Genomic DNA, 12,146 nt, shown 5'->3' with positions numbered 1-12,146 from the left:
GAAGCAAGAGCCTGGTGCACCAGGTGATACTATCAGCATCTCAGAGCACCCAAGGAGATGTCTCCGGGATCCAAAAGAGCCTGTTCTTTACTTCGCGTCTCATGTACTCATGCTATGTATGCACTATACGCACAGAAGCTTGGCTGCCTTTGTGTCTGCCTGTATTCTTGGTCACACTTGGATTCCATTTTATTCTAATGGCAAAAATAATTAGCAGTTCCTAAGTGATGATGATGAGACCCAGGTTCTGTGATATATTCCCCGAGGGTGTAAGAACATTGCAGTAACCTTCCAGGGAAGTTAAAATGACTAGAAAGATTTAGCTTTAAAGCGGATAGATTTATAAGCCACCAGAAAGCTATCTTTATTATTGACAGTAGATTAAAGTTGAGGTGCCCCCCCATGGTGCAGCCCTTTGAGGTTGAGTGGACCAAAAACAGGAGGAGGAAAAAGCTTGGTTTTAAAGCAACTTCAAGCCTTTAATGGCACTTCTCCAACCTCCTTTCCTATATCCTATAGTAATGGGCTTCATTTTAGTTGACCAAAGCTTTGTTACCTATTCAGGAGTAATGGTCTTAGCCTTAAAGAACGTATATAATGGATTGCTTATTGATGGAATGTCAAAAGATGATAGATCTTCACTCTTTGGTTTGCCTACAGGAAGTCCCTAGACAGGATAAATTCAAATAAAGCCAAAAGAGGGACAGTGTGAAATAACAGAGCTAAATTTGGAATCTGCATTTTAGGAACTGATTTCTGTCCCACTAATAGAAAACAAAACCAAATAAGAAGGAACAGAAATTTCTGTTTCAAGTAACCCATTATTTTTGGCAATTTTTATATCTACAGTTCAATTCAACTTCACAAAAACTCAACCATGGAACTGCTAAATATTTTTGAAACTTGCATATGCTGTTTGATATGCGAAAATCAGCTAGATTAAGAAATGTGTTTTCTTGGATACTTTATCAACGATGGAATTAAACCCTCAGTTAAGATTTCTGCTCCCATTGTGTGTTATGTGGACTGAGTGTACATTTCAGGGCTTAATCCACAGGACTGCTGCTCACCGGGTTGTTCTTCATCAGGCTTAACCGTGGACTTGTCCTGAGTGACCCAGTGTATATCTTTGCCCTACAGTGAAGGACAGAAATATATTTCTCAGATGAATGGTGCTTTTAAATTCTATTCTTTTCTAGGAATAGCTCAGCAGCCAAACTAGACCAGCAGGATTATTAAGATTTGTACCTACCTCAGGTTAATAGGTCAGCAGATCTGGCTTATACCTATGATTTCATTTATATAAAATGAGAAAAACTATCCAGGAATTAATACACACTCATACCATCTCAAGAAGTAGGTTCTAATCTTGTGCAATTCAGTTTTTAGTATGGATCACCTATCCTCATCTGAGATAATAATTTATGCCAACCCACAAAAGTTATGTTGTGGTTTCTTTTGCTGTAGACTGCCTTCAAGTTTACTTGAGGTGACATTATTGGAGTATGAGTCATTTGATTATAGAATAAGTCCTCCAGTTTAGCCCAGGATGTAACACCAGATTAATGTATTTTCCTAAATGAAATTCCATAGCTGGCCATGGTGGTACACACCTGTAATCCCTGTACTTGGGAGGCTAAGACAGGAGGATCACGGGTTCAAGACAAGCCTCAGCAACCTTGCAAGGCTCTCAGCAACCTAATAAGACCCCTTTTTAAAACAAAAATTGAAAGGGAGCTAGGGGTATAGCCCAGAGGTATAATGCCCCTAGGTTCAATCCCCAGCACAAAAGAAGGAGGAGGAGGAAGAGAAGGAAGAAGAAAGAAATATATCACAAAATTTGCTATTTCTATTAATTAAATATTGATATCAAAGAGGCATTATATCTATCTTATAGAGTAGATAGCTACTAATGAAGAAATCAAATATGGGTACATTAGCAGGTTAGATTCCAGATAATAATAAACTTCACTTTTACGTAGGCAGCCTCGCTTCATATTCTCTTCCAACTAAAGTAGCATTATATATAATGAAGTATTGAAATTGCCAGCATCACTGAATTATAGAAGAAAATAATTTTTTCCAAAATCAGGATGATACACTCAGCAAAATAGATGATCTGATCTAACGGTAAAGTAAAGAAGCTTCCTGAGATTTTAGATCACAAGAAATGTTAGAATCACAGAAGGCTGAAAGACACCTCTCCAAGTCTCACCTGGCTCCCTCTTCTAGCATCCCCACCAGAAAGTCCCTTGGCCCCTGTCTGAGGGTGACAGCATCTTCCTTGCCCTCCTCTACTTGGTACTCCTCACCTCTGCCGCTCAGCCCTTCATCTGAGAGTCACTTTGATTTTCCTCTAGTCAGTCTGCCCTGTTTTTCCCATATCACACCCAGCCCTTTCCACTGTTTTTCGTATGATGTGGTTTCCATGTCCTTCACCTCCTAGTTCTTCTACAAGCGCCAATTCACTAGCACTCCCCGAAAATTTCTCCAGGCCCGGCGTAACTCAGGCAGACTTCAGTGGGGCGACTGCCTTCTCGATGTGGATACCACCATGCAGTTAAAGTTGCATTAGCCCTTGAGCAGCGTCTTCGTTCTGTTGGCTCTTAATGAGCTTGTGGTCAGCTAAAACGCTCAGGTCTTTTTTATACAAGCTGCATTTAAACCGCATATCCCCTACTTCGTTCTCATGCAATTGATTGCTTAACTGACAATGCAGAGTTTTATGTTTATTTCTGTTTTTAAAAAGTCTGTACTTCATTTGTTGCAGCCCCGTGTTTGTCGACAGGGTTATGATGGAAAATGGGGAAGAATCTTCCTTCCCTGGGACTGTCCTCTGCTTTACAAGATCTTTGAAATTATTGGCTTCTTTCCCCCCTGAAATGCCAGTAGCTGCCTCTAATTATTAATAAACGCACTCATGTACAAATACCCCCTGAATTGAGAACAGCTATTCCAGACTATCTTTCCAACCAGTCAGAATAGACTTTCATCATAACTGTACTAAGAGGCAGGACATTTCAACCCATGCACCCACCCATTTTATGTATATATATTTAAAGTGATGAGGTAAGGCAGTCAGCGGTGATCCCCAGCATAAGTCCAAGAGCAAGCAGTCAGTAGTGTTCCTGATGCAGCTGTCATCTAGCATTGGAATCGACTGTTGCTTCCAACTTTGTGTGAACACTTCTTGGAAACTTTTGTCCAAGTCACTGATAAAAATGTTGACTGGTGAGCCAGGCGTGGTGGCGCACGCTTGTAATCCCCGCGCTTCGGAGGCAGAGACAGGAGGATCGTGCAGGTTCGAAGCCAGTCCTGCTGGCTTAAGAGACCCTGTTTCCAAATTAATAAAAATTGGTCTTGGAGTGTACCCCCAGATGTAGAAGGGCTTCCAGGAACCCCGGTACCACCAAAAAAAAAAAAAAAAAAAGTTCACTGGGACAAGGTCAAGCTCAGAGCCCTTGGCTTGCTCAGTGACTTAACCTCTCTGTCAGTGGCTCAGAAGGTAAAGCACCTTATTTGCTCTCTTACGACTCTGATTGATGACTTTGATAGAAGATTCAGTGACCCCTTTAGTAAAGTTACATAAGCAAATTAAAGCTTTGTCTTTGGCATCACTGCTTGGGTCTAATATTACCCTTCTTAAGGGAGGGGGAGGGAGAACTATGTGCTACCCATGGAGACATAGTGACTTGATAATAGAATAGCAATATTCTTCCATTAAAACAGAAAGATGGGGATAAGCAAAACCAGTAAGATGAGTCTAAATGTCACACTTTACCCTTGATCATGTCTCTGGCTTGAGTCTAATCACTGAGTTGAGAATGATTGTTATCATTCTCAGCTAAATGAGCTGGTTTATATCAGCAGCAGAGAATAGCTAGAGTTAGTCTTTAGGTTTGGGTCACTGAGATCATTAAGGTAGATCAGTTGTCCAGAAGTTGGTCCATTACTTAGTGTTCACATAATCTTGACCAAAAAGTTCAACATTATAATGGGTCAGTTTGATCACATGTCTAAAGGACTTTGTGATGCCTCAGAAAGTTTGTGTACCTGCAACATTACTCATCCTTCACAAATCTATCTGAAATATTGCCTGCTAGGTGTTTGAGCAAGTGTTACTAGATTCCAGATACCATTTACATATTATATGAAACCCAGGGATGATGATTTCCATATTCTATTTCTGGTGGAAAAAATATATCATTTGCTTATTTGAACACCTTTATGCCTTTGAAATGATTGTAAAGAAAGGCATTTGAAGACTTAATAATTAAGGAAAGGAGAGGGATAAAGAATTGAGATCAGAAGAAACAGACAGAAAAAAATGAAAATGATTTTGTGAACCTTGAATCATGGGCTGACAGAGCATCTAAAAAGTAAAACCTTTTGAGTTCTAAATTATTTGGAAACTGGAGCTTTCTTTTTTACAAGAAGAATTCCTCTTTCAGGACAAGCCCAGAGCCCACTTTTAAACATCAGAAAAGGCCACCCCATTGAGTAGTCAGAACCTGGTTTAGACAGGGTGTGGGCAAATGTATAACAGGAAATGCTTAGGATAATTATAGGGGTGCTTTAATTTAGATGCACATTCCTATAAACTTGTATGTAAGACAATAAAAAGCAAATATTAAATAACCTAGAACTAACAATTTTAGGAGCGTTACTAACCACACCCTAGCTTATTTACTAATAATATATATTTGCATAGCAGATTGCCTTAAAGGGGCTACACTTTAGCCAAATTATTAGTATCAAGAAATTTGCTGTTATTCATTTGGAACATAAGAAGTCAGGCCACAAGAAACATTTTGTTACTAGCAACTACTTAGCCTAGACACCTCAGAACCATAAGGATTTAGGAGAGACACAGAAGAATTAGATTTTTTAAAGTCTATCTAATAATATAGCACCTAAAAAAAAAAGACCTTGATTTATGCAGCCCTGGCATGTGACAAACATGCTTTTTGGTGATGTGGAATCGGCAACTATATTCGACATGTTGACTCTGTGTTTCTTTGGTCCATGCACGCTCCTCTGTTCTCTTCTTCCTTCATCCCAGCATCATGTGACAGCCCAGTATTTCAATCCTCATTTCTCACAAAAGCTCCTTGCATTTAGTGGATTCCTACTAACTGTCTGCTAACTCATTTACATTCCCTGATTGCATTGCTGTGTTTCTAGCATCTTCCGTACCCTTTATCCATCTGACCATCAGGGATGATCAGACAATCACATTCCCTAATAAAAAAGACAGTGCAGCTATGATGTCTCTGACACCTAGTATGAAAACAGAAAACTTAATAAGAGTAGATGACCAAGAGCTGGATGAATTTTAAAAAAATTAAAAATCTAGATGTGATGGAAAATTCCCCAAAACTCTATGTTTGTGAGTTGGCTTACTTCCTCGTGAATGCCATGTTGGATGAAGATGGTACATGCTTGCATCTGCATACCATCTGGGCATTCTCTGCCTTCAGGGGCTGGAGCTCTACCACAGCACTCAGCATTTGGTGTCCTCAAGCCTTCCTCACCCAACAGTCTCAAAGACTTCGTATTTTTCATTTCTGATGCGCCTCTTTTCTCCCTGCTTTGATCCTTTCCTAATGAACATTTTATTTTGATAGAATGCATGCAAAGAAATATAAAATGCATGAGCATAAAATGGCATTAGTATATATGTGATAAGCTGCTTAGTCAAATCCAAAAAAAGAAGCCTTTCTCTTAAGTATTTCTAGATTATGTAGCTATGAGTAGTAGTGTCATCGAATACTATGAAGAATATTTAAGGTGTTTTGCAACAGGAGCAGCATAATATGTCTGCTTGTTTCTATATTTATGTCTACCAAAGATTAGGAATGCCTTTACAGTTGAATTATACATTTTAACGTGCATAAGGGGGGGAAAAAGCTGAACATAAGCTAAATTCTAAATTTTACTTGAGTAATAAACACACCATTGAAAGTGGGCCTTGGAAAAAAATTCTGAATTAAAAAGAAGCCGCATGTGCACGGAATGCAGTGTGATACATCAATTCTCTAAAGCAACATGTTGTAAAATTTTACTGCTTTCTTGTTGTGTTTTATATCTTGTTCTCTCCAGGCCTCGTGGACTCGACCAGAGAAGCAAGAGGTATAGCTTACCTGACCACTAGCCAGTCTTTAGTTTAGCCAGTCGTTGCAGTTTAACTTACATTACCGTTTAATAACCAGACATGTCAAACTAATTAGTACTTTAGCTAGATTAAAGAATAGGTCAATAGCCGGTAGATATTACTTAGCCATAGTGTCGTTTTAGGATGAGCAAGCAAGCTGTGTTGGGAGTGGATGAACAAATCCTTATTATTTCCTAAAACTGGATCTTATTCTCTTGCTGGTGCTGGTAAAATCACATCCAGGTAATTATACTGATAGAAATAAATTGTCCCAATTCCCAGGCCAGGCATTTTGAAATGATAAATTTTTTTTTTAACTCGCACGTGGTGGATGTGGCTTTGGCCCATAAAGTCACTGAGTTAGTGATCTAAAACCACTCAGCCCTTTCCGTTCCAGCTCAACTCATCTTGTTGCTCACTTGTTTTATAATGATTGGTCTCGGTAAAGTATCACATCGCATTTTATCTTAAGAGCTACGCAAATGACATATCTTGTTGGTTTTCCCAAATTGCTAAACACATCTCTTACTTTTATAGAGCATTACATTTATGAGATCAGAATGATTTGGTGCAAATGGGGTTTGTGTTTTGTCAAGTCAGTAAACCTTCGGAATTTCTCTGCCTACTTGCTTCAGTTTAGGTGATATGGGACTAGGATGAAAACTGACATGAAATATTAACCTTTAAGTGCTTCGCTCTAAGACCCTACATATGATCATGCCCATTGCTTTTTAATGATTTGTGTGATTAAGCAAACTATCTAATAGCAATCAGTCGATTTTAGGTGAGGCTCAAGGATCTAATCTCTAAACGCTTTTTATTCAAGTTGCCTTTGTCTTCCTTATCCAAATGGAGCTCTGATGCTGTAAAACTATAAACACAAAAGATCCTGTAGACTCTGTAGTTTAATTTGGTGTATCTATCCTCTTAGTCTATCAGAGAGGATCATTATTCAGAACACATAACTCATGTGTTCAGGTCATAGCAATAAATATTTAATGCTGCTTAATATTGAAAAGTTGACTGCCTGTCCCCAGGCACTGATGTGAATTTTTTCACAGAACGTGCTTCCATCGTCAAATCTAGTTCATTATAAGCTCTCTTTGTATTGTACCTTTCTTGATGTCATTGGGACTATATTTAAGTATATGTCCTGGCTGAAATGCTTCACTCCTGTGGCCTGGGAATCACTTAGTGTTATCACAGGCTGGATGTTTTATTGTCCAAAAGTCATGGACCCACTGGGATTGAGGAAGGGAGAGAGAGAAGAAGGGTTAAGTATCAGCCTGGCCTAAGCAACTACTGATCTCATTCTCTTTTGCCTTACTCATCTTTCCCCCAATCTGACCTTGACCTTTGCTATGGGAGGAGGTGAGATTGATCAGGGTGCATTAGAGAAATGTTAAGAGAATTATTATTATAAGTGGAAATGATAGGTTTACTCCTAGGAAAGAAGACGCCTCACCCTCTTTTCCAGAAGTATCTTTATCATGAATGTCTCACTTTGGACATAATTGACTTTCAAGTGAATGCCACCCGTGGGGCTCAGAAGTTCCAGCCTCTCCTATTTGTATCATTGAGAAATGAATACCTTAAGCCAAGATAAGTGCAAAAGAAGGCTTGAGTTATGGCCACTTTGATTCAGTAAGCTCTGGAAAGCATTAGCACTTTTATCTGCAGGAAGGGAGACAAAAATGTTTTGATGAGAAGAATAATTATAATCGTACTTCATATGTTCTTAAAACTAAAACACAAAGGATCTTTGTGCCATAATGACCTTTTTGCTCCTCCTCAGAGCTCATCTGCTCCCTCTGAGTGAGCCAGGATGGTCAACCTGGCTGTTGGTCTGAGTGGCTCATGGGTGACATTCGCTGGCTTTGTCCAGTGCTAGAATAAAATATATCAGGGGGAGGTAGTCTAGACTCACTGGAATCTGTGTGTGTGTCCTTAAAGGGAAAGCTAGGCATCTGGAAAGTAATCCCATCATCACACCTGCAGTGAACCACTACAAAATAAGAATTCTCTGTAAAGGACTGCCTACCAGTCTGTTAACATCATTAAATGAGATAAATTTTCACAGATAGGAACTTAAAGAAAGAGATGAGAGAGAGAGAAAAAAAAAAAAAAGCAAAAGAGCACACAACTGTCCCTGCATCCATTTCCTGAGCTTCGTTCATCCATTTTCTAGACTCTTCTGAGCAAAGGTGCTCATCCCCTGATCTGTAGCTGTTAATGTCCCTTGTCTCTGTGACTTTCTCTGCCTCTTTTGCATATGAACGAGTTCTCTTAGCTTCCTGAGGATCATGGCATATGGCAGCAAGTCTAGTCTGGGTGGCAAACAATTGTAATTCATCTCATAGTTGGCATCATTGAGATGATGAGGAAAGCCAGTGATGGACCTTGAGTCCCCTTTGTCTTTAGCCCTTCTGTGTCTTGGGCAAACAAGAGTAACAAGCAGATCTGACTAGCTCTGTAGAGATACCCACAGGAAAAGCTTCATGCTCTCAATAGTTCTAATGCAGACTAACGGGTAAATATTTTTTGTTTAGCATATAGAAATAGCCACTGACAAGCCAGCACTGTCAGCCCACAAGATAAGGAAAAGTCCCAGAATCCAGCGTCTTCAATGAACTGGATATCTAGGAAGTGCCCCACACCTGTCTGCTGGCATCTCTCATTAGTGTGTGCCATCTTTTGGGATGCAGCTTCTCATGCAAACAGCCTCTTTTATTTGCTGGTTGTAGGAACACCAGGGAGGTTCTTACAGCAAAAGGCTGTGATGATTTTGCTTGGCTTTTCTTCCCCTTACTGGCAGCATGTTTTAGCTTCCCGTTATGACATATGATGGGGCTCAGATGAGTGAAGCAGACCAGATTTATAAACAATGGTGAAAGGGACTTCTTGGGATAGATCTGCTGAGACCACTGTAGGAGGCTGATGGTACCTTGTTTTTGAGCTTCCCAGCCTACTTCTCAGGCTGTTAGAAGGCATTGCAATTTTGGGCTCCAGGCTTCCAAATCAGCATAATAAAAGAACCTGAAGCCAAGTGCCCTTTCATTCTCTATAAAGACTGAGTCCCATGAAATGGCCAACGTCAGAATCAAAGTACCTTCTTGGCCATCTCTACAGAGTACCATATACTGGATATAATTGGGGCCCAGCCTGCAAGGAACATGCCTCATTCTTCACATCATCAACTTTCTGGAAGTTCTGGAATTGTGCCACATGCCCAGACCCTCCAGTGCCAGCTACCATTTTACTTAGAATGCCAAGGAAAGAAACCTCTTGGAAAGAATCCAGAACCCATCTCCACAAGATCATATGCTTCTTCTCTTCTTGACCAGTTGCTATAATTCCAGAGACTTGGGAAGCTTACTACCAGTTATCAAGAGCCAAAAATGGCGGGGACGATGGTGTCAGGGATCCCAGATCTGCCTGGGGCTCTCTGTCCTTGGAGAAGAGGCTCTCACTCCAGCTCAGCAGCTTATACTTTGACTTTTGTTAATGGGATTACTTCACTTTTAAGCCTCCAGGAAGGATAGGCATTGGCAGAAACCTGGTTTCTCAGACAGTTTCTTACACTGGGCATGTGTGCATGCACTGTGGAACAGGGGACTGGAAGGAGAAGATGAGAGCGTAGGTTCCCCAGGGTCTCCCTGTTGCTGCCAAAACCTCTGCTGGCCAGAGCTTTTGCCTCCATTTTACACATCCCAGAGCAGTCTTAGGGGACCTAGTCTGTCTTTACCTCACATCAATTTTGGCACACAATCCATTCTGTCTGACATAACTGAGTCCCATTTTCTGTTTGAGGTGCACCCACGTTCCATGGAACTCCCCAAACCTTCCCCCATTAGGTGATACCTAGAGTCAGACTTAGCCGATGGCACAGAGGGGAGAAAGGATGTGAGACTGGTCAAAGGAGCCATGGCCTAGCCTCCTAGCCCCCACCTTGCTGTAGTGAGTGGCCCTCTGCCTCTCCCCGGGCTCTGACATGCTTCTTTCTCTTCTGGCAGACTCTGGACGGGCACATGGTGGTGCGCAGCCATGCCCGCCTGTCATCCCTCACCCTGAAGAGCATCCAGTACACAGACGCTGGAGAGTACATCTGCACCGCCAGCAACACCATCGGCCAGGACTCCCAGTCCATGTACCTCGAAGTGCAATGTAAGGAATGGCTGGGGAAACTCTGTGGGCAGGGCTGTGCAGGGTCAGATGAGAGGGGAAAAAGGAAGCTGTGGCCCAAGCTGCACCCTACAACCTCTGCTGCATCCCCTTGATGGTTGGCCCTGGGCTGTTTCAGAGCTGTGACCCCAAGACTCTACACACACATGATCCCATCCCCAGGCTTCGTACAAGCCTTCCTGTGCAATGTCTGTGCACAGGAATACCGAAATGGCCATGACTTTTCCAATACCAGCCACTAGCTCTGCTTCGAGGCACACCATGTTCCCAGTGCCTGAAGACAGGATGCGGGGGCTCCAGGTTAGTAATGGCCACCCTGATAGTCATTATTATTCATTGCAGATGCCCCCAAGCTACAGGGCCCTGTGGCTGTGTACACCTGGGAGGGGAACCAGGTGAACATCACCTGTGAGGTATTCGCCTACCCCAGTGCTACAATCTCCTGGTTCCGAGACGGTCAGTTGCTGCCAAGCTCCAACTACAGCAATATCAAGATCTACAACACCCCCTCTGCCAGCTACCTGGAGGTGAGTCAGGGTGGGGGAAGGAGCTGGATGGAGAAGTCTGTCTGATGACAGGTAGGCTTTGGAAGGGAGCATACATCTTCTCTCCTGCTTCTCCAGCACATCCTGAACTGGGAAGCCATTGGCTGGAGGAAAGACTGAGCCTCACCCTCTCCTGGGTCACCTTTCAAGGCTGCACCCATGCAGTCCATGTGACTAATCTGGAACCAGGAGGTTGCATGACCCTCTCCTATGAGCCCTGGGCTGTTCTCTCTCGCTCAAGGCTGGGCTGGAGTCAATGATTTGTGCTTCACATTTTAATGCAGTAAATAACTTAATCCATTAAATAAAGATCTGAATCTAAGGCCATCCCACAATACTCTTGTAACTCTAAGGGCTCTTTCCTTCCAAAGGTAACCCCGGACTCTGAAAATGATTTTGGAAACTACAACTGTACTGCAGTGAACCGCATCGGACAAGAGTCCTTGGAATTCATCCTTGTTCAAGCAGGTGAGTGCCCTCATGGTGGCATCGATGCCACTCCACCCTTGCGGGCCCACCTTGGGTACTTTATTTATTTATTTATTTATTTATTTACTTATTTTGGTGGTACCGGGGATGGAACTCTTCTACCTCCAGGCTACACTCCCAGACCTATTTTATATTTTTATTTGGAAACAGAGTCTCTTAAGCCAGCGAGGCTGGCTTCGAACCTGCACGATCCTCCTGTCTCCGCCTCCCAAGCGTGCTACCACACCCAGCATCTTGGATACTTTAGAGGCACCAGGAGAGTGGGGAAAGAGAGCCAGGGACCGCAGAGCCAGATAGTCAGGGAGCAGAGAGGATTGAAGCACCGAACGTGTTGGGGGAGAACCATAAGGTAAAGTGGGCCTGGAAGACTGAACACAGGTGACAGGATCCCAAGAGTAAAGCAGAAGTGAGAGGTGTTCTTTGGGACTGGAAGTTGTGGTCCTGGGCCAGGCTGGGCTCACCTGGCTCTTCATGTGTGTCCTCTCCACAGACACCCCGTCTTCACCATCCATCAGCCAGGTGGAGCCATACTCTAGCACAGCACAGGTGCAGTTCGATGAGCCCGAGGCCACAGGTGGAGTGCCCATCCTCAAATACAAGGCCGAGTGGAGGGCACTGGGTGAAGAAGCATGGCGTTTCAAGTGGTATGATGCCAAAGAAGGTGAGTCGGGGTTGGGGGGAGGCGAGTGTCTCCTGTATGGTTAGGAGTGCCTCGGTCCTTGTTGTTGGGTGCACACACACACTCGGCCCTCACCAATCCCAGCTGTCCACTTGAG

General features: G+C 42.7%; 1 protein-coding gene across 25 annotated transcripts in view; it reads left to right on the top strand.

The window, feature by feature from the left end:
* Positions 1–12,146, top strand: part of NCAM1 (neural cell adhesion molecule 1) — a gene marked incomplete at both ends in the record, with an annotated part of 327,730 nt that overhangs the window by 273,902 nt on the left and 41,682 nt on the right. For 17 of the 25 annotated variants that reach the window (XM_080700234.1, XM_080700222.1, XM_080700221.1 and 14 more), the window contains 4 exons: positions 10,168–10,318; positions 10,679–10,863; positions 11,253–11,349; positions 11,861–12,031. In XM_080700234.1, coding sequence (XP_080556360.1) covers positions 10,168–10,318; positions 10,679–10,863; positions 11,253–11,349; positions 11,861–12,031 — 604 coding nt within the window. Of the gene's footprint in view, positions 1–6,102; positions 6,133–10,167; positions 10,319–10,678; positions 10,864–11,252; positions 11,350–11,860; positions 12,032–12,146 lie in introns of all 25 variants that reach the window. The other 8 variants (XM_080700242.1, XM_080700219.1, XM_080700241.1 and 5 more) reach the window with 1 other exon arrangement.

Source organism: Muscardinus avellanarius, assembly GCF_963383645.1.
Source record: "Muscardinus avellanarius genome assembly, chromosome: 1".
NCBI classification, from domain to species: Eukaryota; Metazoa; Chordata; class Mammalia; order Rodentia; family Gliridae; genus Muscardinus; species Muscardinus avellanarius.
This window is presented reverse-complemented; position numbering and strand designations above follow the sequence as displayed.